This window comes from Suillus plorans, assembly GCF_016647745.1.
Source record: "Suillus plorans strain S12 chromosome Unknown HD556scaffold_10, whole genome shotgun sequence".
Taxonomy (NCBI): Eukaryota; Fungi; Basidiomycota; class Agaricomycetes; order Boletales; family Suillaceae; genus Suillus; species Suillus plorans.
This window is the reverse complement of record NW_024537394.1, coordinates 492,110-519,706: the sequence shown is the minus strand read 5'-3', so window position 1 is coordinate 519,706 and position 27,597 is coordinate 492,110. Positions and strand designations below refer to the sequence as shown.

Genomic DNA, 27,597 nt, shown 5'->3' with positions numbered 1-27,597 from the left:
TCCATGAACAGAACCAAGACACGCCCACCCATGACCATCCGAGGTATAATTATTTGCCCTTCACCCACTCACAAATTCCTAGGAGTCATCCTCGATCAAGAATTACGTTGGAAAGAACAAGTAGCCTACGCCGTCGCCAAGGGAACTGCCTATGCAATGCAACTACGACGCCTATCATCCACGGCAGGTGGAATGCCTATGAAACTCACTCGCCAACTCTATCAAGCCGTAGCGATCCCGAAGATGCTATACGCAGCTGACGTCTGGTTCACACCAGCATTCAAATCCGGATCCGACACGACACAAAGAGGCTCCCTCGGAGTAGCTCGCAAAATGACCTCCGTCCAAAGAATAGCTGCCATCGCTATTACGGGAGCTATGCGAACTACTGCTACTGATCTACTCGAAGTTCATGCTAACCTACTTCCAATCCCACTTCTCCTACAGAACACTTGTCACCGAGCCATTATCCGCCTAGCCACTCACCCCAAGACCCATCCACTCTACGAACATATCAAACGAACCGCACGACGCTACGTAACACGGCACCGAACCTCCCTCCATCGCTTGACGCATTTCTTCAAAATCGTCCCAGAAGAAATCGAGACCCTTACGGGAGCAATTCAGCACCCTTCGCACCGCAGTCCCTACCAAATTCACATTGCCAACTCTAAAGAAGACTCCATCAACGAACAATCACGGCTCACCGACACCATCCAAATCTTCAGCGACGGATCCGGACACAATGGTAAGATCGGAGCAGCAGCAGTACTGATGAGAGAGGGGCATGCTCCCCGCACATTACGATTTTATTTAGGTACCGACGAAGAACACACTGTATACGAAGCAGAGGCAGTAGGCCTCACCCTAGCAGCTCAGTTACTAACCACCGAAAACAACATTTCCTTTCCAGCTTCTATCTTAGCAGACAACCAAGCGACCCTACGATTCGGTGAGAGCGCGACTCCGAAAGCAGGACACTACTTAATCGAACATTTTAGACGAATGATGGACGCACTCAAGAAATCACACCGTCGAAGAGAATTCTCAGTAACTGTACGATGGATAGCTGCACATAGCAACGTCACAGGCAACGAATTGGCGGACGAACAAGCCAAGAAAGCGGCAGAAGGCCCGCAGAACAACAGCCCAATCGAAGAGCTACCATCATACCTCGCAACAGAACAACTCCCCGATAGCATATCCGCCATCAAACAGGCACATAAGAAGGGTACGAAATCCAGATGGGAACGGATATGGGCCAAGTCACCCAGATTCGAACACACCAAGCAGATAGACCCAAACATCATGTCAAATTCATTCCCTAAGCTAGTCGCTAACCTCCCGAAACGCCTTATCAGTCTCTACATGTATTTCCGCACACGTCATATCTCTCTCAACCAGCACCTCCATCGTATCAAACGAAGCGTCACACCCAACTGCCCCATCTGCGCAGACGCAGAAGAAACCATCCATCATTTCCTTTTCGTTTGCCCTCAATACGACCGCGAACGCTTCATCCTGAATCGCAAACTTGGCCGCAAAGCCTCCTCCCTCCCATTCCTACTAACAGACCCATCAGCCATGGAACATTTCCTACGCTACGTAAATAGTACTGGACGCTTGAAGAGCACATTCGGTGATGTCTTACTCCCTCCCGCACCTGATAGACAGTAATCTTGCCATTTGCACAGTTCACCCTAGAAACAGACCGCCGAGACCACGCTATTCCCAACCACGACAATCACGACAATCATGACAATCACAAACGACAAAATAACTTATTCAATGCTTTCAACTTAATTATCTATTCAAACACTCCCTTCATGAAGACATCGGCCTTAGCAAGCCATTAGAGGAACACTAGAACGACATAGAGAGGGACCAGGGCAACAGGTGGAGGCTAAACAGATAGACGAAGGCAGCGGTCGAAAGAAGACAAGAGAGAAGGAAGAATCGTTGACGACGAAACCCTCCCAACAGACCACCACCCAACGACCATCTTCAAAACACCTGCACCCTACACGAACCCCCACTCCGTGACACTAAACAACCCTCTTTTCATAGCTTCATGTACTGACCGCCCAGGCGGTCGTGTACGCGCTTCAGACACGAAACCAAACGATAGAGACACCCAAACCAAAGCCGATTCAGAGAGACAAGTCTCTCATCTTCGCAGGAATGCACGTCTAAAACGGCCGGCGGGAACGGCGGACCAGCGGGGTCAACCCCACGCTGGGGCATTCGTGATTCCAGAGATGTAGTAGGGGCAGGGGCCCCTTTAGACTAGATTAGCACTGTCCGACATAGGGTACTTTACCCCAATGGACAATAATTGGAACAAAAAAAAAAAAAAAAAAAAAAGATTGACACAGAACCATGAATGATGTCAGCGTCCGGCATCCATTGTGTTGGAATTGAGTCCTCGCACTATACTAGTGCAGGTTCGACAATAGATACGATTTACAAAGTGTCCGTGAGACTGTAACGTGAAGTCCTATTGGGGTAAACCAGGAAGCAGTCAAGTGTGTGAAGTAAATTTTGAGTAGGTGTTGGAAAATGTCAGAGGGTGGTAACTTACTTGGCAAAGGCTAATGATTTATCGCACTTCCTGCAAGCTCACATTCGTCAAAAAAATCAAACCACTCTCAGCGAGTACTCACCCATTTTACCACATTAGCGCTCACACCGACGCTCCGACAATACCTGTTAGCCTACCACGCGAACACAGTCTAGTCAATCAACGAGTTGACACAGAACCATGATGTCATCCGGCATCCAATTTAAAATGTACGATGAGATCTAGTTACACATGCATATCCGATTCGACAGTAAAATGAACTCGGGCATGGGGGATGAGCCCGAGGTGTCAATGGATCGTTGTTAATGTCATGACCGAGGTACTGCCAGGTTGGTTGGTTGGTATGGTGATGGCAAGTTCTGTAGTGGTGTTGATTGATTCATGTGATTCTATGTGTGGTTTGGAGCTTGGAGTTAATGAGCGAGTAAGATTTCGGATTTAGGGGTTGGGGTGAGGCATGAGGTGGAGGGGGAGTAGAGTGGCGATTCGACAGAGGTATATGGAGGCGGAGTAAGTAGGTAAGCAAGGGAACCCAGTCCCTAGTAGGGGGGCATACGTGGATCGGCATTGAGCATCCGAGTAACGTCAATCGTCATCTAAAGGTAACGTGCAGTGGAATTACGAGAGGTCACGTGGATCGGCGAGGGGGAGGGTAGATGCTGTGCTTCGAAAGTGATAATGAAATCTGGGCACAAAAAGGTATTTCAAAACGTGATCCATTTAAACGCCGGCTGAATGCATGAGTAGAAGGGGAGAAGCAGAAAAAAAACCGGATTGTTCCCTTCATACGGATATGATGCTCGGCCGACAAGAATCGCAGACCCGTTGGGTTGATTTCGGCCTGGCCTGCACCAGAATGAACAAGATACTACGGTGATAAGACTTCCAAGTCATCGAAGTGACATACTAGGAGGGCTTCCTGTAGAGTTGTTAAGAATGCGCGCGGGCGAATTGCGAGCGAACAGGGTGGATATGATGCGTAACCGACGGGTGTGCGAGGTATAAGGTGATACCCCGTTGGCTTTGAATTCGGCTCCATGGGCCTGTGCTAGATGAGTCACGGACGGGAAAGACTTACAGCATCGGGTGGGGTGACGTAGTAGTTGGGAATCCTGAGGGTTGTTGTACACGACGGCCTCGGGGACTGAACCGGTCTTGGCATGCTGGGGCGCAGTCGAGCCCGAAAGGGTTGGTTGTTATCGCAAGGCAATGACAGAACTTTGAGCGGAGAGGTATTATACGTTTTGAGACATGGTAAAACCGTCAAAGACGAGAGGTCAGCCGCCTCGCTGATATCGCATGGAGAGCGCTGACATTCGTTGGGATTGATAGGAGACATGATGATCCGCGTGTTCGATGTGAAAGGGTGGAATGGAAACAGCTTGAACGTACTATTTGTACCGTATGCGCAGCAAGCCTAGTAATCGGCTATGACAAATGAATGAAATGCGGAGGAGGTGAGGCAGGGTTACTTGCCACGTGTCAGACCACAGATAGTCGAATTTCTTGCCCGAGCTGATGCCCGGGCTTGTCCAACCACGTATATTTTGGTTGAGCGTCACTTAACTTTATCATTACTAACTTTTAACATCGCCAGTTGAAGCCTGGTCGTCGCCTGCGCCAGTCCCCTCGTTGACGTTTAGTTCCGTGTACTCGCGTGCGGCGTGCCTAACGCGTTGTGATTTCACAACAGAGTTTAGTACTAAGCACAGCCACAAGCTTATATCAAAACTCGACTGTCCATCAAAAAAAAAAATCGGTGGCAGGCCTCCCTGCTAGGTTTTGATTCTTGGACGATGACCATCCAACCCGTCCCCATCACCGCCGCCGTGCTACTCGGTGCGCGCGTCGCCTCTCCCGCCGTCGTCTTCCTAGCTACCCTCTCCCTCATATCTTCTAAGCGCCTTGATCACCAAACTCAAAGTCCAATAACACCCGTCGTCGTTGCATCTCGCGTCCCACGGAGAACACTCATTCTTGTTTTTCTCAGCATCAGCGCTTTCACTTTCTTAGCAGATGGTCTTGCATATGTCGTCTCTGTTGTTCTTAACAAAGTTTGGCCTAAAGGCACTGGCATCGAAATTGCAAGTGTTTTGGGTTTGCTAGCGTATGCCGGCTTGGCAGCTCTAGGCGCATGGAAGGACACGCGCGATGACGGGATTTGGAATCGACGTCGAGTTAAGGTTGCAATAGCTATCGCTCTCGCACTTGACATCGTCCAGGTTGTCCTCTCCTTGACGAGAATAGGTCCGTGCCTACTCGCTTATCATTTCAATTCATTAACTCAATCAATCAATTAAATTCAGACTTGCATCATATTTGCACATCGCCTATCAGGTCATGTGTACCCAATCTTTTGCATGGTGTCCTGCCTCTTGCACGTGTACTTGCACTTCTTCCTCTCCTCGTGGCGCTCTTTTTCCCTCGTGTCGTTTACCTTTCTGCCCAATCACATGGTTACACAGAAGAAGTTGATGAGACCGCTCCTCTCATATCGCAGCACGTTCCTCATCAATCATTGTTGTTGCAACCAGAAGATGCCGACCCTGACGGTCCCAGTAGTACCGCCAAATATGGCACTTTTACATCCAGAAGCGGTCCTACCACCCGCTGCGCGTCCCCAGTTCCAGGTGTACGAGAGCCAAATAAGGTTAGCATGGCTGTCAATCTAGTGTAACGCAACCTAACGTTTCCTCAGACAACCCCACGCGAAGTAGCTGTCGATCCCTCATGGCGCGAACTCTTCTCTCGTCTATCTCGCATCACGCCTCATCTCTGGCCTTCCCGCTATCCAAAGCTGCAATTCATCGCAGTACGTACCTCCCTTGCATTTTCATCACCCAAACTGATAGTTCTGCAGTTGGCTTGTTTCTTCATCCTTGTTCTAGGACGCGTAGTCAACGCCTTTCTTCCTTTCGTACTTGGCGCACTCATCACCACATTCGACACGCCAGGCGTAGCTCCATTCCCTGCATTCGGTTCAAGCCCATGGCCGTACCTAATCTCCTACGTCGTGCTCCGCTTCCTCGCTTCCTCAGGCGGTCTCGCAGCTTTCCGCGATGCACTCTGGATTCCACTCATGCAATATAGCGACCGCAGCATGTCGATGCTCTCATTCAACCATGTCCTGGCTCTTTCTCTCAGCTGGCACACGAAACGCAAGACTGGCGAGCTGCTCCGTATTCTCGATAGAGGAAGCGCAATAAACCGCGTTGGCGAGCTTATTGGGTTCACAGTGGTTCCTGCACTCGTGGATATATGTGTTGCGCTCGTTGTGTTTGTCGTCAAGTTCGAACCTGCATTGGGCGCTGTGGTTGGAGTCGTGATGGGGTGTTATATCTGGGCGAGCGTCGTGCTTACGAGGTATAGGACTAGGATACGGAGACTGATGAATGAGCGGGATGTGGTAAGTGTTCAGTGCTATTCATTGTCTATGGAGAGGGTCTTGATTCTATGCCTGCTCAGAACATGCGTGGGATCCATACGGATTGTCTCCTCAATTACGAGACTGTCAAGTATTTCGGTGGGGAGGAGTACGAGGCGCAGAGATATACGGAGGCTATCGAGGAGTATCAGAGTTTGGAGAAGAGGGTTGTTCGTGAGTGTTTTTGCCTCATCTCATTTCAAAACCGCGTCTCGTTTCCAAGTTGTTTCTCATTTTCAAACCAAACCTGCGTTTTATTTCAATGGCGAACGCAAATGCTGATCACACCCGTAGTATCACTCAACCTCCTGAACCTCGTGCAAACACTCATCATCACCTCTGGTCTTTTGGTCGGTTCCTTGATCGTCGCGTCGCGCATCACAAGGGGACAGAGTAATACTAGCGATTTTGTGGTGTTCATCACTTATTATGCGCAGGTGGGTACCTTATCTCTTTCGTGTCGTATTAAGCTGACGTCTTCTAATCACAACCACGCCGGTGCCATCCACATCAGCTCTATTTCCCTCTTTCGAACCTCGGCGGCGTGTACCGCGCAATCAACCAAAGCCTCATCGATACCGAGAAATTGCTTCACCTTCTCAACGAGCCCACTGAAGTGGTCGATGCGCCTGATGCTAAGGAATTAGTAGTCTCGAACGGCGAAGTTGAATTTGGTGCGTAGCCCTCATTCTAAGTTTCCATGAATTCATCTTAACGTAACACAGACAACGTATCTTTCTCCTATGACGACCAGACTTCCGCACTGCACAATATCTCCTTCAAAGTTCCCCGCGGCGGGCGCGTAGCCCTCGTCGGCGAAAGCGGAGCAGGCAAAAGCACCATCCTGCGCCTCCTCTACCGCTTCTACGACCTCCAACCCGGCTCAGGACGTATCCTAATTGACGGTCAAGACATCCGCACAGTGACGCTTTCAAGCCTGCGTCGCACAATGGGCGTCGTACCTCAAGACCCCGTGCTCTTCAACGCTAGCATCGGGTATAACATCGCTTATGGCCAACCATCCACCACTCCCCCTGATGAAAGCACCATCATCTCAAGCGCCCAAGCTGCTCAGATGCACGACCGTATCATGAGTTTCCCAGAGGGATATGAGACGAAGGTGGGGGAGAGGGGCGTGAGGCTGAGCGGTGGTGAGAAGCAACGTGTGGCGATTGCCAGGACTATGGTGAAGAACCCGAAGGTGTTACTTTTGGATGAGGCTACTAGTGCATTGGACAGTGCGACAGAGCGCGGGGTGTTGGAGGGTGCGCTTGGGAGACTTGTAAATGGCAGGAGTTGTTTGAGTATTGCGCACCGGTTGAGTACGATCAAGGGGGCTGATGTGTGAGTGGTTTTTTTGAGTGTGCTTTCTTAGTGATGCGGTGCTGATTTGTTTTCTTTTGAAGGATTATGGTTCTCAAGGATGGACGGATCGTTGAACAGGGCTCACATAGGGAGCTTCTTGAACTCAACGGCCTCTTTGCATCCATGTGGGCAGACCAGATCAGCGCGTCCGAAGATCCCAAAGCTCCAGCTGGATACGATGTCGATGATGATGCCCCTGTTGTAGACGTACCCGAATCTGAAACCCGGAGCACAGCAGTCGAAGTCGAGGAGCGTGTAGCCGTCGATTCTCCCCAGGTCGTCACAGCATCCCTGCCAGCCCAACCAAGCGCACGCATATCATTCCCCATATCCGAGGACCTACCCCAAACGTTCCCGACGACGGTATCCATGTCTGACTCACCTTCCACTCACAGCCATCCAGAGCGTTCAGCCATACCTGCGCATGTGCATAGCGCGAATGTTACCTTTGACGCGAAAGCGACCACGCCTCCACGGGCGAGTTCGCCTGAGCCTAGGAGAGCCCTCTCGACGCACAATATCCAAAGACTTGCGAGGAAGATAAGTCTTAGCGGTAAAGCTCCGAAACTGCCTGGCGTTTTACGCCGGGACACTCACGTACGAGACGTGAGTCTGGCAAGCAGTGGAAGTGGTACTGGAACTGCGGGTGGGAGTGCGTCTACGCCTCCTACTGGAAGTGCTAGGGAGAGCGTGGATGAGTCGCATGCTGAGATTGCGGCTTTGAAGAAGGAAGAGAAGAAGAAGAAGAGGAAGAGTTTCCTGTAGAGTTCTCTTTTCTCTCCGATTCCCGTCTCTTTTCTTCGTTGTGTTCCTTTTCCTTTTCATTCCTGTCCCTTCCCTTTTCCCATTATCATGTTTTTAACCATCTTACTTCTGACGACCCCTGCTACGACACATCACCGACATCTTTCTCTGATCATTGACATGCATTTTGCAATAACATGACTTGTGACTTCGATTTTCGATTTGTTCGATACACAGACCTGCTGTGGTGCTGTATATTGATATTACTCAGTCGGATGTCTGATTCAAATTTCGTAGTCAAACACGGTTTCTTGCATTGTTGCTCTGGTATTGATCCGGGATCTTGGTCTGTTGTGGGCGTGCGTTTTACATACTTTGTATTTGCTTTGCAGTAAATTATATGTAGTGACAAACATGGGTAGATTGAAGCAATTACATCGTATCAACTATGAATGAGCTAGAGTAGCCTGAAGTATTATGAAGTAACACATGGAGTGGCCCAGCCCCACAGAGGCTAACATTCGAGAACCGTATTGCGCAGGCAAGCTTGACAGCTTTTCATCGAGTCAAAGCTGGACTGGAATTGCGAGGTGTTTCGGTGCCTATCTTGTAGGACTCATAAATAAGACAGCGAATAACTTGTTCTGATCGCTGTCGACGTGCGCGCATTGCAAGTGAAGATGTTGGATCGTCAGGGAGAGAAGTGATACAAGCGTGTGTGGAGAACCGCATTCCGAGGCCTTCCAGATTATCCTTGTTTTTCGTCCACCACACATCCATGTCCTTAGGATAATCTTCCAAGCAGGTGACCACAGCGGCGACAGGTACGCCGCCTGCCACAGTGGCCGTAGAGCCAACGATTTCAGTGAAGAATTTATAATCCCTGAGCAGTGCTCTCTGCGCCCTCGATCCCCTCATGCAATACAAAAGAAGGTGGACCCCATCATCTTTGTACAGCTTCTTGTACGATTTCTCCAGGCGCCGTTTTGCCAGAAAGGTCCGGAAAGAACCCATTGATTCGATTGAGGAAACTTCCCAAAGTTTGAATCGGCGTTCTGCAAGATTGACTTCGTGGGAGGTATGCTGCAATGTGCAAGTTTCCTGATCTGGCGACGTTTGTGCAACGTCGCGTCCCATAATCAAGTTGATGATGGCGCTCTTCCCAACTCCAGTCTCCCCGAAAAGCAACACATTCAAAGGACCTGCAAGCGACTTGACCACATGGAACAATTAGAATATATAAACACAATGCACCACTAAACTCTCACCAGCGATGAGACCGTAGAGAAGAGATGATGTGTTAAAGGACTAGAGGGAACGGTATTGCGTGATGGAACAAGCGTTTGCAAGGAAGACTGAAACGACGTTGATAAACATTTGAGCTAAATTACTTCAATCACAAGCTGGCGAGTTCATACCTGCTCCGCAACCAAGTCTGTATTTTGATGGCTTTCTTGTACCTCGCCAACAAGGACATCCTGTCGGAGTCAGAAACTCTACTCCTACGTGACGAGACAAGTCATGAACTTACATCCTGGTTCAAAGCCTCTAGTTCCCCCTTTATGAAGTTCATAGCCGTGAGGGCACATGGACGGGCAGGTGGATCAATTGACCAACACTGCTCGATATGATCCCAGCGGGCGTCTGTGACGTCAGACGTCGCCTCGGATACCTCAGGACGCGGGACATCCTCTCCATTTTGTATTTTGTGAATGACTCTATACTCGTCAATGTCATGCCAAGGAAGAATCAAAGTCAACAACTGGGATGAATGACACATTAAATATAATTTTGTGGGCTCAAAACGCTTACACTTACATGGAACATGACACGACCGAAGGAATACATGTCGTTCTGCGTGGTCGGTTTAATATTGGAAGGGGGATCATGTGGCCTGAGCAACTCAGGCGCAGTCCACCTGACTGCACCAGACCGAACCATCGATCCTTCAACTTGCCACTCTTTTAAACGTGCGCCGAGGACATTTGACAACCCGAAGTCGGTTAGGCAAGCCTTGTATTCGCCTTCTTTGAGATCTACCAAAACGTTAGACTGCGTTTTTCAGTAAGTGCAATTGAATGTAGAAAGGATGAGCTCACGCTCGTAATGTCACCGTGAACAACGGGAAATGAGTGAACTGACGGCAAATTTATTAGTTGAAACAAGACGACCATGAAGGGAATACAAACGATAGTAGAGCCCAGATGCTATGCCGTGGAGCTAGTGAGTAAGAATATTTCAGTTTAGGTCCATTGCAGCTAAACAGGTTTCAGTTACCAGCTTCAATTTGGACTTGATGGTCAATGTAGCACCCCGTTCTCTGATTAGATGGGACAGCGTGCCGTCCGGAAACCACTGGGAGACAAGGGCTGTGGTTGGCCCGAACTCCTCTGTCGTTCCATAAAGCGTCACGATATTGTCGTGGATGAGGTGTGCCCATATTGCAGTTTCTCGTCGAAACCTCTGGCGAATCCACGTAAAATAGTGTTCAAAACAGAAAAAAAATAGACCCTCACTCTTAAGTCCTGCTTTGAGATGGAATTCGTGTGGTGCCTGAAGGTTTTTACTGCGACCTATAGTGCGATAATGGACAGACTGATCAGCAAGTGACGCCAGCACTGCCCACTGGCCAGACCTTCTTGACAGGGCCCAACGGTTTTCTCCATTCACATCTGTAAACGTTTGCGAATGCACCACTGGCAGCGTAATCATCTATTCCACCGAAGATCTGACCTGTCAGATCTTCTGCTAGTGACAGTTGTATTTCGGGACTAAAAAAGGGAGCTGAATTAATGAAGACTTGTTTCAGTATGAACACCTACGGAGGTGGAAGTTCCGAGGTGGATGTCTAAGTAAAATACATCAGGATCCGCCACTGATTGGGATACTGTCATACCAGTGAACTTGTGCAAACCTGTGAGTCGTCATCCCTAGACCGGGTGTTGCACTCAGGGACTTTTTGGTTCCCCGTGGACTGCCCTGGGTCCTGTTGACTCTAGGTGCAGGGCTGGTCATAGACAGTGTCGGAACGCACTGCCGTAGTAGTCACTGTTCTCCCCCGGGGAAGTCCTCTTTGGGAGCCTAAGAGCGTGAGAAGATTGACTGTCAAAATACGTTGACCCCTTCCATTTTGCTTGGCCTTGGATTTGGAGGTATTGATGGATGTATTTCTTTGTTCTGTCTCAAACATTGCATTTGAATGACTTTCCCTCATTTCGCCAGCGGAGATATCCTATGAGAGAGTGTGAGGATCTGGTCCCACGCGAAGAGACTACCCATGAACATACATTACTTGTCAAAGCCTCTAGTTCGTTCCTCAAGAAGTTCATGACCATTTTGGCGGAAGGACGAGCAGATACATCAGACGACCAACATTGCACAATCTCATTCCAGCGTGCGGTCGTCATATCGGGTGTCGCAGGACGAGAAATATTTTCCCCTCCGAGAATTTTTTGAAAAACTACAAAATCGTTTATATCACTCCAAGGAATGACCAATGTTAACACCTGCGCACAGGAGATCATGTTAAAGGTAGGTAAGTTTTCTGGATCTATAATTCTCACATGAAACATGACGTGTCCAAATGAATACATGTCGGTTTGCGTGGTCGGTGCACTGTCAGCAGGTTGGTTATCTGCCTTCAGCAACTCGGGCGCGGTCCACCTGATGGCACCAGTTCGAACAAATGATCCGATTGTGCGATCACCTAAACGGTCACCGAAAATTGTCGCCAGACCGAAGTCTGTTAAGCGTGCTACATGTTCCCCTTCCTTAATATCAACCAGAACGTTGGACTAGAACTCTCCGTCAGGAAAGTTTCATGTCAAGAAGATGAACGAACACTCGTAATGTTTCCGTGTACCATATTCAATCCATGAACTGATGGCAACTATATCAGTGAAAGCAAGCTCAAAACGAAAGAAAGACGAACGATAACAAAGGCCAGACACCACACCATGAAGCTAACGACACAAAAAATAAGTTGAGATACAGAAGTTATACCTAGACAACCTACTCACCAAATTTAGCCTCGACCTAATGTTCAATTCAGCACCCTGTTCCGCGATGAGACGGAGCAGTGTACCGCTCTGTAACCATGGAAGAACAAGAGCTGGAGATGGCCCAAATCCTGCTGTCGTCCCAAGCACGGGAACGATATTGTCGTGTATGAGGACAGCCCAATTCTCAGCCACATGTCGAAAATTCTATCAAATCAACGATGAGCTGTACATTACAGAAGACTTAGCAAATTCTCACTTGTAAATCTAGCTCTGATAAGTGAACCTTGATGACCTTTACTGCAACCTGCGGCGTGATAATCAAAGAATGTATCATCAATGTGTACTAACATTGTCCAGACCTTCATGGGACCTGCCGGCAGTCTCCATTGGCATTTGAAAACCATTCCAAAATCGCCTGCAGCAACAAAGTCGGCTATTGTACCCTCAATCTGACCCGTCAGGTCTACCAGCCCCTGACCGGCGGGAACCTGAGGTTGTTGACCCTGCCAGTTGTCGGTCCTAAACTGATCGATATATTGAAGAACTTTCGTGGCCCTCGGGCGATGACCTGCTTCCCATGACCAGCATTTCTGAATCAAGTTCCAGTGATCGTCGAGGATGTTTTCGGGACGTGCGTGTAAGACTTTACTCGATAGCGTGACGCAGATTTGAACGTGTTTCTTCTCTTTCCATGGTATATCCCCCGAGACGATCTGAGATGAGAAAACTTAGGAAGGAACTGCAAAAACAAAGAAATCGTACAAAGAACATGACACCACCAAAAGAGTAAATATCACTCATGAAAGTCGGTTTTTGAGGATTACATTCCAATTCCACTCCAAGGACTTCGGGCGCCCGCCATCGAGAATTGAAACTGCGTTCGACGGTGGTCGAATTCAACTGCAAATCTACTTCTCCTTCGATTGTTGCAAGACCGAAATCAGTTAGGCATGGATTCCCTGAATCATCTATGAGTACATTTCCCTGAAACCTAAGAATGAGTGTAGCATCCGCAAAGAGACGACCGTACATACGGGGTGAAGGTCCCCATGAACAACATTCATTGATTGGACTGGATAGGCGTCAAGAACGAAACGGAAGACATGGTAGAACTCGACAAACGATAATCGAGGCCAGCAGCAACACCCTTGACCTAGTAGCATGAATTCTTGTTGTATATAATTGATGGAAACGTTAAGGAGAGCACTCACCAATGCAACTTTAGCAGAAGCAGTAATGGTGGTAGCTTCTTCGAGGTAGGTGGATAATGTTCCAGATGGCATCCATTGGGAGACGAGGGCTGGGAACTTGAATGAGGAATTAATGTATGCGAAGCCAAGTAGCGGAACGATGGTCTGGTTTTTCAGCCTAAGCCACACTTTGAGTTCTCGACGTATTGCCTACATAGACCACATCAGTGAATTCATGAGTCCTTGATTTTGTAGCCGTGGGAAGTATAAGATGATATCATTATGCTACGGCTGAATATACCTATGTATACAGCAATAAATATTAGTTATCGGTACATAGCCATGAATCTCTGAAAATTCATTTTACCACGAGGAGTTTGCGACAAGATTACAACATTGCGCCGTTGCAGCAATCAATATCCAATAGCATAGTTAAGTTATATTTGTTGACTCATACCATATCCCTTCATTTATGTTTTAAACTACCAAGTGATATAAGACTTTATCGTGGAAAGAACTGTTAGCACTTGTAACCTAATTTATATTCTTATGAGAGTTTCAACCAGCGAGGTATGATAGTGTAATTACTAAGGTACCGTTTGTTGAGCAACATCATATTACCTCATTTATGTTTGACTTACAAAACTATATAGATTGGTTCAAATATTGCGTGAATTACAATGTCATCCAAGATCATGCACGTGACTATCACCTCAGCCTCAAATTTTACCTTAGAATTTTCGGACAACCTCAAATCATGTGACCAGCGCAAGTGGTTGAAATTGATTTGTCATTGTTTGCGCAGGACGGAAATTTTCACGCAAGTTCCTTTCAATCCTTCTTTCACCGCTACTACCACCACCTCTCGACTCAGCCTCTTCGTTCCTCCCATTCGTGGTGGTCCCTCCCTGGCCTTTTCCTTGTGGACCTCCTTGGCCGTTCGTGGTGGTTCCTCCCTGGCCTTTCCTCGTGGTTCCTTCCTGGCTGTTCGTGGTGGCCCTTCCTTTCCTCGTGGTTCCTTCCTGGCTGTTCGTGGTGGTCCGTCCTTTCCTCATGGTTCCTTCCTCTGGCCGTTCATGGTGGTCCTTCCCTTTCCTCATGGTTCCTTCCTCTGGCCATTCATGGTGGTCCTTCCCTTTCCTTTCCTTGTGGCTCCTTCCTTGTTGGCCTTTTCTCGTGGTTCCTTGCTGGCCTTGGTCCCTCCTTTCATTCATCTCTCCGCTATCTTTCCCTGTTTTCTTTTTGTCTTGTAGCTACATATGTAGTATTTAAATATAAATAAAATTAATTTGCTTCACAAAATGAGTGCTGAGGATGATAATAATTTGGTGCTGGTGACAAAATGGCAGGTTGTTGCAGGCAATCTGTCATGCTGGCACTTTCGGTAGTTCTGTCTAACTTACTCCAGGTAGTATCATTCTGACAGATATCATGTAAATTTTGCAATTAGATAAAGCATTGTAAAGCTTTATATTTTCATGTCAATTATTTGATGCTTCGGAGTTGTGAACCTCCCTTTCGTTATGGCATTTCATAAAATTTTATACGATAATCAGGGACGCGTCTTTCCTCTATAAGGCCAAACATAACAATGTGATTGTCGATAGCAAAATTATGCTAGTTCTTGTGATTATGTACTATATATTGTTATTTATTGCTATCTACTTTCCTCACGGGTTCACTGATGCATTTAGCGAAGTAAATTTGAACCCAGACGACTGACATTTTCAATTCTGTCCGTAGCTCTCGAAGAATCAATCTTGAATACCTTCACTGCGACCTGATGATGGTCATTCATTAGATGGACAAATGATGAACTCGGGTTGATCTGACTCGGACAGACCTTCACTTTGCCATTACTTGTCTCAACAATACCCTGAAAAACCTCACCAAATGCCCCAGATCCACACGAAGTTCCAAGCTTCTCAGGATCAGAAAGTTGAGGTGTGAAGTCAGTGGCGGCATCACTACAAAATATGATGAGCCAAGAGTCCCAAAACACATTTTATTTTCAAATAAGGCACGTTAGAGGAAAATTTTGAAGCTCTCCGGGCACAACTTGAAGACAGGTCATGCCAATTTGGCTACGCTACAGACGGAGTGTTTTCGTAAGGAAGTTGAGTGCCAATGCGTTACATGCCGAAGTTGAGCTTATATAGAAGAGCCTTGGACTTAGGGTTCGTGTTATCAACGTGTTATTATGTAAAAATTCTGTACCGTGACTTAGCGGCTAGCACGTGTAGTGTTCATGTGAGAACCATATTGTTTGAAGGAGCGGATACTATATGAAACTGACAAGGTACTACTCACTTGGTAGGATTGATGAAGGACACTGCGTCAGTACTTCAGTCTTAAAGTTAGTATGGCCAAAAGTTTCAGCGCTTGAGCAGGATGACGTCATATACATGCACACACCGGCCGACCCTAAGATGTCTACTCTCCGCTAGTCAATGACAAATGCACGAGCCAACACAACCTCCAATCACTGTCGATGTGCTTGCATGACGGTGTAGAAACTACAATACTGTGAGGAACAAATGAATGCTCCAAACTGTATCTATAATGTTGTGAGGTCGTGCGTTGCCTAGTCTGCTATTCTTGAGAAGACAAGTACGTTCGACCCTAAAGGGGAAGCGAGTGCAGCAAGGTTCTAGAAGCAGGCGCTGAAGGCGCTACTGGTCGGCCAATGCGAAGCGCGAGAAAGCGCGCAGGTGCGCGCGAGGCGCGGGAAAGCGAAGGTACGCGCGAGGCGCAGGAAGCGCGCGTGAGCGGAGACAAGTGAGAGTAAGTGTGAGTTTGCTTAAGTGGTGATTAGATGAATAACAAGAGATACGAGCGCGAGGTGTCAAAGAATAGATTGCAACTATATTCTCTAGGTGGTAAGTGGGAGGTAAAGTTCTTTTTGGAAAGTAAAGTGTCTAATAATATGTACTGCTGGCGCTTATATGGCGCCTAAGCGCTGTCATGCGGAGCCGAAGCGCTACCGAGTAGGTATGTAGAGATATATGTAAGTAAGGGTCCATGGTAAAAATAGAGGTGGAACGATATGTAAATAAGAGAAATGGGAATATATGCACTAGAGAGCTTGGTGGACAGTGGATGGATGCTTCTGGATGGCTGGCGCTATAGGGCGCTCAAGCGCGGGAAAGCGCGCGCGCGTATACATCGTAAAGCGCGGGAAGTCGTGCGCGCATGCTGCGCATTGCGTGGGAAAGCTGCGCCTCGTAAGGGAATAGCTGTGGATAGCACACAGAGTGATGCTGCAAGTCGTGCTGTGTACTCCCTAGTGGAAAGTGCCATATCACACAATGCGAGGCACGAGTCTCTACATCTCCCAGGGACTTAAATTCTGAGTGTCCCCACTCAGCGCGCGTGTGGTGAGGATCTCAAGTGGTGGTATGCGAGTGCAATGCATGTGCAGTGCTTGGGTTGTTGGGCGATGAATGCGTGAGTGCAGGGATTTATCACATGGTATGCATGAAGCGCGGGAAGTTGCATGTGGATGAGCGCGCGTTAGACACGAAGGCGCGGGAATGTGCGCGCATTTAGGCGCAGGGGTGCGGGAATATAGCATAGCATGACAAGTTGCGAGGGTGACTCTGATGTGAACAATGTGCCATGGGCACGAGGCGATGGTGCGAGAGTGATATGAATGTGGCACGCGAAGCGTGGGAGAGTGCGCGCGCACAAGGCGCGAGAACGCGCATGAGTGTCGCATGTGTTGTATTCTGTGGGGACACCATGAGCTGTCGCGCAATAATCTCAGAGTCCAATATGCGTGCGTGGGCATGATGCGAAGTGGCGCGGTCCAAGAGCGATCCAATCCATGTCCAAACCAAGTCCTGCTAGGCACGCTAAATATTAGGTGTTAAGGGTTTGAACAGTGTGAGTAAAACTATATGTGAAAATGCGAAGGAAAAACAGTAAACTTTGCGGATGTCCTATCCGACTTGTCTTCTTCGTGCGGCTGTCGACATCTACACCCTCCTATGAGCAAGGCGCGGGAAGTGCGTGCACGCACGCATGAGGCGCATGGGCGCGGGAAGATTGCGCGCATATGGGCGCGTTCTAAGGTAAAAAGAGCATGGTGCTGCGTCATGCGTAAGAAGAGAAATAATATCCTATTGAGCTAGGCAGGCACAATCTAAGGTTGTTTTGTTGTTTTTCTTCTATGTTCTTCTAGGCGATTCCTATATGCATATATATCAGTGTTATTAGTCCTTTGGACAGTGTTATAATGAGAGAAAATAAAAATGAAAGAGCGCTGGACGAAACCCAGGGTAAAACGAACGATATCCTATGAAACAGTGTTGGTATATGTTTTTTCTTTAGTGCGCCGCTGAAGCGCTCGATCCTCCTCCTTGAGCGCGTGCGAGTGCGCGTGACTAGCGCACCACGTGTCTCTTGCGAGCTGACGCTTTACCCAAGGTAGGGTTGGAATGCGCTTGGGGGGGCTTGTAACTGGCAGAATGAATTCCTGCACAACGCGCTGCAGGTTAAAGGCGCGCCAGTGGGAGGCGCTGCGAGGGGTGTAGAGGTGCTCTACAAGCTGATAGGATGCGCGCGATGTGCGCGCCTTAGGGCGATTTCGCGCGAATTTGATTATATTGGCCGAACACGCGAGGAACGGCCATTTCTCTGCAAATGTGTTAGTGAGGGACATATATAGCGTGGAATTAGGCGCAAATGTTGCGCAAATGGGCTGTAAGGGTGGTTTATCAAGGCGCAATAGGCGCACAGGTGAAAAGGAATAGTGCACGTCAGGGTGTGCAGTAACAAAATCGACATGGTAAGCGAAAATGTGAAGAATGCAAATAAACGTGGAAAGTGCGAAGTTAAAGATGATGATAGGGGAGTTAGGCGCATATGTATGTGTCAGGCGCGCGCCTAAGTCGCGCCTGGATGACTGATTGGAATATATTTCGCGTGGAATGACAGAAATGTGATTTAAAAGGGGAGAAACGATAGAAATGCGATAGTGCAAAAACTCTGCTAAAATAATGAATGCGCGAGGCGCGGGAATTATCGCGCGATGCGCGCGATTATGGCGCGTGAACAAGGGGTGGTGCGAAGATGAAGTTAATGTGTTTGGAATTGTCATATAGCTCCTTAAGAGCTTTAAACATGAAAAAGACAAAAAGCGCGAAATGAGACGAGGGTAAATATACAATGCCTCTAGGTGCGCACACTGCGCGTCCTGAGGCGCGATGTGGTGCGCCTGAGTCACCCCAGGGTCGCCTGAGACATGCTCTGTTTGGTGGTTGGGCAGCGTGATGCACGGATGCTTCAATGGCAAGCGATAGTCGCTAGAAGCAAAAAGCGCGATGTGCGCGTGATCGTTAGTGACAGATTGAATTACCAGAGACAAACTCTGGTCGACGTGAGGTGTAACTTGAGCCTCTGATGCGTTAGAAGGCTCCTCTATAGGCGTGCTAAGGCGCAATAGATGTTTAGGGTCATCCCTGACCTCTGATGGTGCGAGCGGTGATAGCGGTGATGGTGATGGTGCGATTGGCGAGATTTCTTCCTTAAGCGATGCAATAGCGATAGGCGAGCGTGTTTCTGGTGGCGCGTTACTAACTTCCGCAATGGGCGCGTTATTGTGCAATAGATGTTTAGAGTCATCCCTGACTCCTGGCGATGCGATGGAGATGGGTGAGCGTGTTTCAAGTGGCGCGTTAGTGTGCAATAGATGTTTAGAGTCATCCCTGACTATAGGCGATGCGATTGGTGATGATGATGCAGATGGCGATGGAGATTGTGAAGGAGATGGTGTTGATAATAAAGGCAAAGAGGCGCCTACAATGCACTTCTCGTTGCGCTTCGCGAGCGTGTGCTCGAGTTCGTGATCTAAAGCGATGCAGTCTGGTATGGCTTGGCGTGCTGGTGCGGTTGATGGTCCTGGTGCGTGTGAATCGCGCGAAGGCGCGGGAAAAGCGCGTGCATGAGGCGCGAGAGTAGGAACTGGTGGCCTTTTGTCAAGTACAACTTCTGAGGATGCGCGATAGAAGAGTCCAGTTGTCACATTAGCGCTAGTAGTCGTATCCTGCGTTGCGCGGCTCGCGTGATAGTGATCCTTGCACTTAGCCACCATGGCTTGCACTGGTGCTTGCGCTGAGACTAAGTTCACAATTGGCACTACTATGGGCGCGCTAACAAGCGCGCTTGGCGCGGGAAAAGCACGCGCAGTTAATAGGAACTGCGCAGCTGCAAAGACGTCCATAAATGGGTATGGGTCGTATGGATGGTGGTCAGGGAACTTGATCATAAGGCGCAAGCGAATTTGCGCCTGAGTGTTGCTGGGGATTCCTTCCATGAATAAGCGGTCGCGTTCGGCCTTTCCAATACGGTCTTCATCCATGAGTGGCTGCATAGCCTTCCTGAATGTGCGCAAGTAATTGCTGAGTTCTGTGCAAGAGGGCATTGGTTTGTTAGCATATTCGCGCGCGATGGCGCGCAAGTCTGCGAGCGCGTAGCGTCGTTTACCATCCCATCCAGGATACATTACCTTAACTTCTGCCATGAATGCATCATAATCATCTACTGCTGCTTCGGGCATGCCTTTCCATAGTTCTCGATCATCGCGTTCGAGGTAGCGGATAATACCTTTGATGCGATCAAGTCCTTGGAGTCCTGCTTCATCAGCGAGCTGCTCATAGGTGTCAATAAACTCGGCGAGGTTGTCTGTAGTGCCGTCGAACTTGGGCGCGTTTGCTGTGCCGCGGATGGGCATTCTAAAGGGCATTGAAGCGCGGGAAAGGCGCGCGCGCGAGGCGCGAGAATGCGCGACTAGAAATGGTTAGCTTGTGACAATGTAAAGGGATTGACCTATGTATATGCGCTAAATGGCGCTAAGTGCGAAAGTGCGTAGAAGTAGATCTTGCTGACTGTTCCCCTCGCGGTGGGCTCCAGTTGTAGAAACTACAATACTGTGAGGAACAAATGAATGCTCCAAACTGTATCTATAATGTTGTGAGGTCGTGCGTTGCCTAGTCTGCTATTCTTGAGAAGACAAGTACGTTCGACCCTAAAGGGGAAGCGAGTGCAGCAAGGTTCTAGAAGCAGGCGCTGAAGGCGCTACTGGTCGGCCAATGCGAAGCGCGAGAAAGCGCGCAGGTGCGCGCGAGGCGCGGGAAAGCGAAGGTACGCGCGAGGCGCAGGAAGCGCGCGTGAGCGGAGACAAGTGAGAGTAAGTGTGAGTTTGCTTAAGTGGTGATTAGATGAATAACAAGAGATACGAGCGCGAGGTGTCAAAGAATAGATTGCAACTATATTCTCTAGGTGGTAAGTGGGAGGTAAAGTTCTTTTTGGAAAGTAAAGTGTCTAATAATATGTACTGCTGGCGCTTATATGGCGCCTAAGCGCTGTCATGCGGAGCCGAAGCGCTACCGAGTAGGTATGTAGAGATATATGTAAGTAAGGGTCCATGGTAAAAATAGAGGTGGAACGATATGTAAATAAGAGAAATGGGAATATATGCACTAGAGAGCTTGGTGGACAGTGGATGGATGCTTCTGGATGGCTGGCGCTATAGGGCGCTCAAGCGCGGGAAAGCGCGCGCGCGTATACATCGTAAAGCGCGGGAAGTCGTGCGCGCATGCTGCGCATTGCGTGGGAAAGCTGCGCCTCGTAAGGGAATAGCTGTGGATAGCACACAGAGTGATGCTGCAAGTCGTGCTGTGTACTCCCTAGTGGAAAGTGCCATATCACACAATGCGAGGCACGAGTCTCTACAACGGGTAACACTTTTGGACCATCATCATGAAGGGAGGGTACCGCATTTAAGTGCTGCCAGATCAACGGTTCGGCCAGCCTTCCGGATAACACGCAAGGTTAGCACGTGCTGTCTAAATTAATGGCCTATCGAAACTTGAGCTTGACGGTTGCCTGAGTCTCGACGACAAACATTGTCGCTGTCTACCTACTGACAACAAACAGCACAATCTTGGCATGTCACATGGTAGTGCGGGAAATACAGACTTTTGGGGGGGTAGGGGTCGACATATCCCGACCAACTAGGGATCATTGGAGGGTGTATGATTCTGAATTCAGACCTGTCCAGGAAGAACAAAGAAGTTCCATTCCATTTCATAATGAGCGCTGCAACCCGTTGCTTGCGTGTTGCAACTGGCAAAGTTGGGTTCTGGGTTCAACACAAAAACGGTAGTCAATATCCGACCTAATGTTCGGTTGTAACCTTCGTTGTGCACTGTATCGTGCCTGCAGTGGTATCAGTATCAGAATCCGTTGAATTATCACATTCAATCGCTCATGGTCACTCGTGAGGGAATCTTGAATGCTGATGACCTATGAAACTGTTGGAACAAGTTCAGTACCGAGATATTCGGCATACTGCATAGAAATCGCACTGTCTGCCTTTCAAGTAATGATATCATTCATGGGTGCTCGAGGTCTGCAATCACGCTCTGATCGAACATGCGGCCACCCTTTGCATCCTGCTGGAGAAATATGACTGCAGCGCTTTGGTGCTCATCCTAATCATCGATCAATCCCAAGCTTACAGGCATGAGAAGCAGTAACAAGAAACCGTCCTTTATATATTTGTCAGACAAGACATCCTTATCCTGTCCTAGGCAGAGCGGATGAAAATCACGGTACCCTAGACATGCGTAAGCGGATTCCTTACATAGCTGAGGGTGCTCACCGACATCAACAGTCCTGTGAGACTTAGGTAACTAGGGCGGAGGTAGAGACTCGTATATGGCCCAGGGCGATGGTGGCTCTTTTCCGCGCTTTTTTTTGCTTCATAACCAGGGTATCTGTGATTGGCAAAACATTCAATTAATGATCATGGACATACTGGACAAGTGAAGGAGGGAGGTCAATGTGTCACAGCTGCAAATGATGAACTGATCGGATGCGGCGGCATTCTATTTTCAACACGTGATCACAACACAATACCCAAGTTGATCGATGATTTCTCAGCTGGCAATAACCATCACCTGTGACTCCCACATAACAGCTGTAGTTACAGGTGATAATAAATGCACCTGGCTATCCCAATTAGTAAGCCTTACTAGGCTTGGTACACACGTGCCGTGCCAACTATAATTAGGCTCGCCTGTAGTTAAATCCCAACACCAGCAATAAATATTGCCCTAAATCATATTTTACCTCTAGTACTGTATTATCACAGCCGCTAAATATATCCGGCAAGGTACGTGTTTACCACACTTACTAATTAGGGTAGCCAGTGCTCTCTGCAGCGCCATTCCCGCCATTCCCGCCATTCCAGCAGTTTCCGTTCCAGGTCTGTTTCCCAATGAGGGTTCTGTTTGGGCAAGGGGCGCTCCCACGCCCCTTGCTCCTTACCTTTATGCCGCCGCCCACACTGGCCAGGACAGCGCCTGCACACCATGTCCTGCGACGCAGGCTCTCTCGAGAGTCTCAGGTTCAGAGGCCTCTCGGTTCTATGCATCTCCTGTCATTCCGGCAGCTTCCGTCTTAGGCCCTTTTTCAACTAGGCCCTGTTTGAGCAAGGGGCATTCTCACGCCCCTTGCTCCTTACCTTCATAGCGCCGCCTACAGTGGCCAGGACAGCATCAACGCACAATGTCTCGTGGTGGAGTCCCTCTCAGGCTCAATGGGCTTTCAAAATCAGTTGTATCACACAATTTCAGAGGGCGTCATCGCCAAACACGCATCCTTATGGCTGGCAAGCAGTTTCAGCGTGTAGCTGATACAGATGCTATGCGTCGCACTGAGATTCAAGGTTAGTGCTCATCTTCTGAGTTTCAAGATAGTGTTCACAGTTTTTTAGAGATGTCAACAGAAGATCGCGATATGGTGGAGAATATGATGGTAGACCATGGAATGGATTCCGAGGCGCTCCCGTACACAGCACCCCTTGGAGAGGAAGGCTTGGAGTTTAGTCACGCGGGCGGAGAACATGAAGCTTTTGAAGGTCTTGCAAGCCAAATTGCTGAGATCAGCGGCTGGTGAGTTTATTTACCTATCTGCGCTTGCTTAGTCTCACCCCACATAATAGTCGCTATACAGATCACCGCACACGCCATGACCGTACAGAAAATCAGACGGCTCACTGGGATATTCAAATAGGTCACCTTGTGGATGCTTATCTCGACTATCGCTCTCGCTCTGCTGAGAATGGCATGCCAACCTTCAATGAACCACTCATGGCGCCATCTTCAAGTGATACTCAGTGCCTTTCGCTAAGTAATATCGAACTTGTAGATCTTTTTCGTATGTATGATGGACTTCACCCTTGTCACAACCCAATAACGAATTAACGCTGGGCAGAGACTAGGACTCAAACACAAGATAAACCAAACAAAGAAGATAGATTCGAGCAGGTACGTCTGGGCTGGTACAAGTAATGTACAGACGAGAGGTTTGAACTAAAGAACTACCGACTACAAACTAGTTACCTATATACATATATTAAGTCGGAGACTGAAACTGAGTTCAAACTAACTACCAATCAAATAATAGGAAACGGTATCGTACGATTCTATATATAACCTATGATGTCATAACACGTGCCGCAGCAACCGACAGGTTCTGGAACATCGCATCAGGTTCACGTGGTATAAAGTTTAGTCCGGCATATTCCGATAAGTCACGTGACTCAACCTCGTGTTTGTTAGGTAATTCTACAATAGACGCAACCACAGGTGCATCCTCTTCTACATCTTCAACCGTAAATACATTCTTATGAACAGGCGCTTTATCAGGGCGCTTATAGGACTTAGAGTTCAGAAAAGAATAATGGTTCATATGAGGTACTCGTGACATTACCCCCTCTCTAGGATGAGCGTCATCGCGAATGAAACTAGGGCGAATATTGCGTGCTCTCCAATCCTTGAATTCTTCTGATTTAAATAACGATCCCTTGATTCTTTGTGATTTTGGTGCTTTTGGGTGTTTTTCATAAAAATGTGCGATGGCTTCCGGAGCATTCTTTACGTTATCTTCTGGCTCCCAAGTCGCTTCGTCTCTTGGGTATCCTTCCCATTTGACCAAATATTGCAACTTTCCTCTATAAATACGACTGTCCAATAATTCATCCACCTCGTACTCTTCTCTTTTTTCGACGATCTCTGGTGGCGGGCGTGCGTTCTCGGCATGAGGTATCAACTTTGAGACATAATGCGGTGAAAGCAATTCCACATGGAAAACTGGATGAATGTCGTATCCTTCTGGCAATTTCAATTTGTAGTTCAGTTCTCCAATCTTTTCCACTATTTCAAAAGGACCAAGGCGTCTATCTGATAGCTTCGCATTCGGGCGTCTTTGCCTAATATTCTTTGCATCAAGCCAGACCTTGTCTCCAATCTTGTACTGTGGTGCTTCTTTAACGCCTCTATCGTAGAACTTTTTCATTCTCTCGTTCACGATTCTGAGGGTACTTTCTGCATCATCTTTTGCCTCTTTCATTTGTTGCATCCTCTCATCTGCTGCAGGAATTCGGGACGAAGAGTTTGGATGTATCGTGAAATCGGGATTATATCCATAAAGGACTTTGAAAGGGGTGTGCCCAGTAGCGGTTATCGAGTTATTATGTGAAAACTCCGCAATTGGCAACCAATTTACCCAATCATTTTGCCTATAGGATGTGAACACGCGCAAATACTGTTCGACTTCTTGGTTAACGCGCTCTGTCTGTCCATCCGTTCTGGGGTGATACGAGGTCGACATTGACCATTTTGTGCCTAATCTTTTTGACACTTCTCCCATAAACTTGGAAACAAACTGTGTTCCTCTGTCCGATATCACTTTCTTTGGCGTTCCATGATGTTTCCATACATTTTCTAGGAATAGATCAGCAATCCCTTTCGAGTTTACTTCTTTTGTGGTGGGAATAAAGTGTGACTGTTTCGAAAATTGATCAACCACCACAAATATGCTGTCATATCCTTTATCTTTTGGCAGGTCCACTATCAAGTCGCAAGAGATCGTTTGCCATGGTCCGTTAGGAATCTCATTTGGCTGCAGGGGTCCGGTTGGTCTACTCGGAAACACCTTTGTTTGTCTGCATCGATCGCAACCATCTACATAGTCGTGGACATACTTCGTCATTGAAGGCCACCAATAATTTCTGGAGACTAATTCTAAGGTCTTGGCACGTCCAGGGTGTCCAGCCGGTGGAGAGTCGTGAAACAACTCCAATATCTCTCGGCGGATCTCTTTATCATTTGGAACGTAAACCAGTCCTCGGAATAACACCAATCCATCCTCAACATTCCATTCTTCGACTCCTCTACGCAATTGTACCGGTGCTGCTTTTAACGTTTCTAACGCTTTAGCGACTTCGGGCTCCTTTTCTGTGCATTGCCTTATCTTTCTCAGCAATTTTTCTTCTCCTTGCACCAGAACTTGGCCTCTTTTAGCAGCTTTTACAGTAAAAAACTCCGGTTTCAACAGAATGCGGTTTGAGTTATCGTTTTCTATCCCCCCCCTTGTGGTCTTCTCTCCGAGATAGACGGTCCGCCTTATCATTGACTACACCAGGCTTATGTTGGAGCGTAAATTCATACTCCGCCAGGAATAAACTCCATCTGGCTTGCCTTCTTGTCAATTTTTGGCTCGTCATAAAATACTCGAGATTTTTGTGATCCGTCCAGATCTCCACATGGTGAGGTTTTCCCTGCACATAGTGCCTCCACTCCTCCAACGCTCGAATGATTGCTAATAACTCTTTGTCATGGATGTCATAATTTCGTTCTGCATCGTTCATTGACTTCGAGTAAAAAGCTACGGGGTGCCATAAATCATCTTCCATCAATTGGGATAGAACCGCTCCAGTTGCATAATCAGAAGCATCGGTTTCTATTTTCATCTTTTTCCCAACATCAGGCATAACTAGAACAGGAGCTGATGTAAACCTTGACTTCAGTTCATCAAAAGCATCTTGCTGTTTCTCCGTCCAGTTCCATTTGACATCCTTTCATAATAAATCATTCATCGGTCTGGCAATATCCGAGAACCCAAGAATAAATCTTCTGTAGAAGTTGGCAAAGCCCATAAATGCTTGGATATCTTTAACGCATTTGGGTACAGGCCATTTCATTACTCCTTCTACTTTCACAGGGTCCATCCGAACACCACCCTTCTCCACTATTAACCCGAGGAACTCGACTTCTGACTGTTCGAAGCTACACTTTTCAGGCTTCAGATACAAGTCATTCTCTTTTAGTCGTTTCAGTACCTCTCGTACAACTTTCTGGTGTTGTTCCCTACTGCCGTTTGTGAACACGAGGATATCATCGATATAGACAACTACGGTCTTTCCATCAATTAAATCTCTGAATATCTCGTTCATCATCGTTTGAAATGTGGCAGGGGAATTAGTTAACCCGAAGTACATCACGGTTGGTTCATGGTGACCAAACGGCGTTTTGAAGGCCGCCTTCCACTCGTCTCCTTCCTTCATGCGAATATTATTGTACCCCCATCTTACATCCATTTTGGAGTACATCGTGGCACCGGTTAAAGCGTCAATCAAATCTTGAGATCTCGGTAGCGGGTATGCATTTTTAACCGTCTTCTCATTGAGCTTTCTATAGTCCATAACCGGTCTTAACTTGCCATCTTTCTTGGCCACAAAGAAGAAAGGTGCTGCCACTGGGGATTGTGACTCTCTAATACGTCCCAGTGCGGTTTCAGCCTTCAACCAATCTTTCAAAGTGTCCATCTCCTTGGGTGACAAAGGGTAGGGTTTCGCATTCGGCGGAAGATCGCCATCATCTTTAAGATCTATCGCATGATCCCATTTCTTTCTTTCAGGGAAGCGCTTAGATTCTTCTTCTGAGAAAACTCCCAGGTAATCGTGAAGCCAATCGGGAACCATCTCTTCAACCGATTTCTTCACCTTCGTTGCTTCTTCTGCAACCTTCTGCTCCGTGGCAACCGAGGCTTTATATCTTATCCATTCTACTGGATCTTCCTCATCTTCTGCCACTTCAACTCGTGCCCTCTTCGGGTCTTCTTCATCATCGTCATCCTCCGTCGGAATCAGATCGGGCAAAGTGCCTCTTTTGTTTTTTCTATTTTCTCGATTTTGTAATCTTTTTTCCTTTTTCGTCATACATTTAACAGGACAACGCGTGAGGGAGAAACGTCCTGCGTTCCAGTCCACCTCCGGGTTGTGATATCTTAACCAATCGATACCAATAATTACATCGTCACTACCGAGGTCTGTAACCATGAATGCTGCCTTGTCTTCTTCATGATTTCCGATCTTCAGACCTAACTCGGCAAAGTGAGTCATCGATCCGGCTGCGTTCAACGAGCCATCAATATTTTTAACGG

The 27,597-nt window shown here is 47.8% G+C and overlaps 6 protein-coding genes across 6 annotated transcripts; 3 read left to right on the top strand and 3 right to left on the bottom strand.

Moving 5' to 3' along the window:
- The first annotated feature begins 4,149 nt into the window (after nucleotides 1–4,149).
- On the top strand, nucleotides 4,150–8,223 carry HD556DRAFT_69973 (uncharacterized protein). The gene is made up of 9 exons (XM_041311342.1): nucleotides 4,150–4,828; nucleotides 4,888–5,231; nucleotides 5,280–5,393; nucleotides 5,442–5,987; nucleotides 6,047–6,179; nucleotides 6,300–6,442; nucleotides 6,520–6,679; nucleotides 6,731–7,349; nucleotides 7,412–8,223. Exons 1-9 carry the CDS (start codon nucleotides 4,378–4,380, stop codon nucleotides 8,133–8,135), a joined length of 3,234 nt encoding a protein of 1,077 aa, XP_041164061.1. The 5' UTR covers nucleotides 4,150–4,377; the 3' UTR covers nucleotides 8,136–8,223.
- A 367-nt stretch (nucleotides 8,224–8,590) lies between these two features.
- On the bottom strand, nucleotides 8,591–10,544 carry HD556DRAFT_70290 (uncharacterized protein). Its single transcript, XM_041311352.1, has 8 exons — nucleotides 10,392–10,544; nucleotides 10,304–10,334; nucleotides 10,214–10,251; nucleotides 9,927–10,166; nucleotides 9,646–9,876; nucleotides 9,533–9,592; nucleotides 9,383–9,469; nucleotides 8,591–9,326 (listed from the first exon to the last, which is right to left on the bottom strand). The coding sequence occupies exons 4-8, from the start codon at nucleotides 10,053–10,055 to the stop codon at nucleotides 8,673–8,675; spliced, it is 1,161 nt and encodes a 386-aa protein (XP_041164060.1). The 5' UTR covers nucleotides 10,056–10,166; nucleotides 10,214–10,251; nucleotides 10,304–10,334; nucleotides 10,392–10,544; the 3' UTR covers nucleotides 8,591–8,672.
- A 222-nt stretch (nucleotides 10,545–10,766) lies between these two features.
- On the bottom strand, nucleotides 10,767–13,558 carry HD556DRAFT_1345251 (kinase-like domain-containing protein). The gene is made up of 13 exons (XM_041302221.1): nucleotides 13,327–13,558; nucleotides 13,238–13,268; nucleotides 13,150–13,187; nucleotides 12,878–13,099; nucleotides 12,475–12,828; nucleotides 12,372–12,419; nucleotides 12,134–12,319; nucleotides 12,046–12,076; nucleotides 11,956–11,993; nucleotides 11,678–11,908; nucleotides 11,402–11,620; nucleotides 10,937–11,346; nucleotides 10,767–10,885 (listed from the first exon to the last, which is right to left on the bottom strand). Exons 1-12 carry the CDS (start codon nucleotides 13,396–13,398, stop codon nucleotides 11,110–11,112), a joined length of 1,707 nt encoding a protein of 568 aa, XP_041164059.1. The 5' UTR covers nucleotides 13,399–13,558; the 3' UTR covers nucleotides 10,767–10,885; nucleotides 10,937–11,109.
- A 558-nt stretch (nucleotides 13,559–14,116) lies between these two features.
- HD556DRAFT_1345244 (uncharacterized protein) lies at nucleotides 14,117–14,607 on the top strand. The gene has a single exon (XM_041302220.1). The coding sequence runs from the start codon at nucleotides 14,359–14,361 to the stop codon at nucleotides 14,575–14,577; it is 219 nt and encodes a 72-aa protein (XP_041164058.1). The 5' UTR covers nucleotides 14,117–14,358; the 3' UTR covers nucleotides 14,578–14,607.
- A 7,094-nt stretch (nucleotides 14,608–21,701) lies between these two features.
- On the bottom strand, nucleotides 21,702–22,556 carry HD556DRAFT_1305358 (uncharacterized protein; the record flags this gene model as incomplete). Its single annotated transcript, XM_041299767.1, has 5 exons — nucleotides 21,702–21,800; nucleotides 21,828–21,890; nucleotides 21,971–22,085; nucleotides 22,360–22,387; nucleotides 22,505–22,556. 5 exons carry the CDS (start codon nucleotides 22,554–22,556, stop codon nucleotides 21,702–21,704), a joined length of 357 nt encoding a protein of 118 aa, XP_041164057.1.
- Nucleotides 22,557–23,121: 565 nt separating this feature from the next.
- HD556DRAFT_1230977 (uncharacterized protein) lies at nucleotides 23,122–23,576 on the top strand (the record flags this gene model as incomplete). The annotated part of the gene is made up of 2 exons (XM_041297391.1): nucleotides 23,122–23,264; nucleotides 23,315–23,576. The coding sequence occupies 2 exons, from the start codon at nucleotides 23,122–23,124 to the stop codon at nucleotides 23,574–23,576; spliced, it is 405 nt and encodes a 134-aa protein (XP_041164056.1).
- Nucleotides 23,577–27,597: the final 4,021 nt, after the last annotated feature.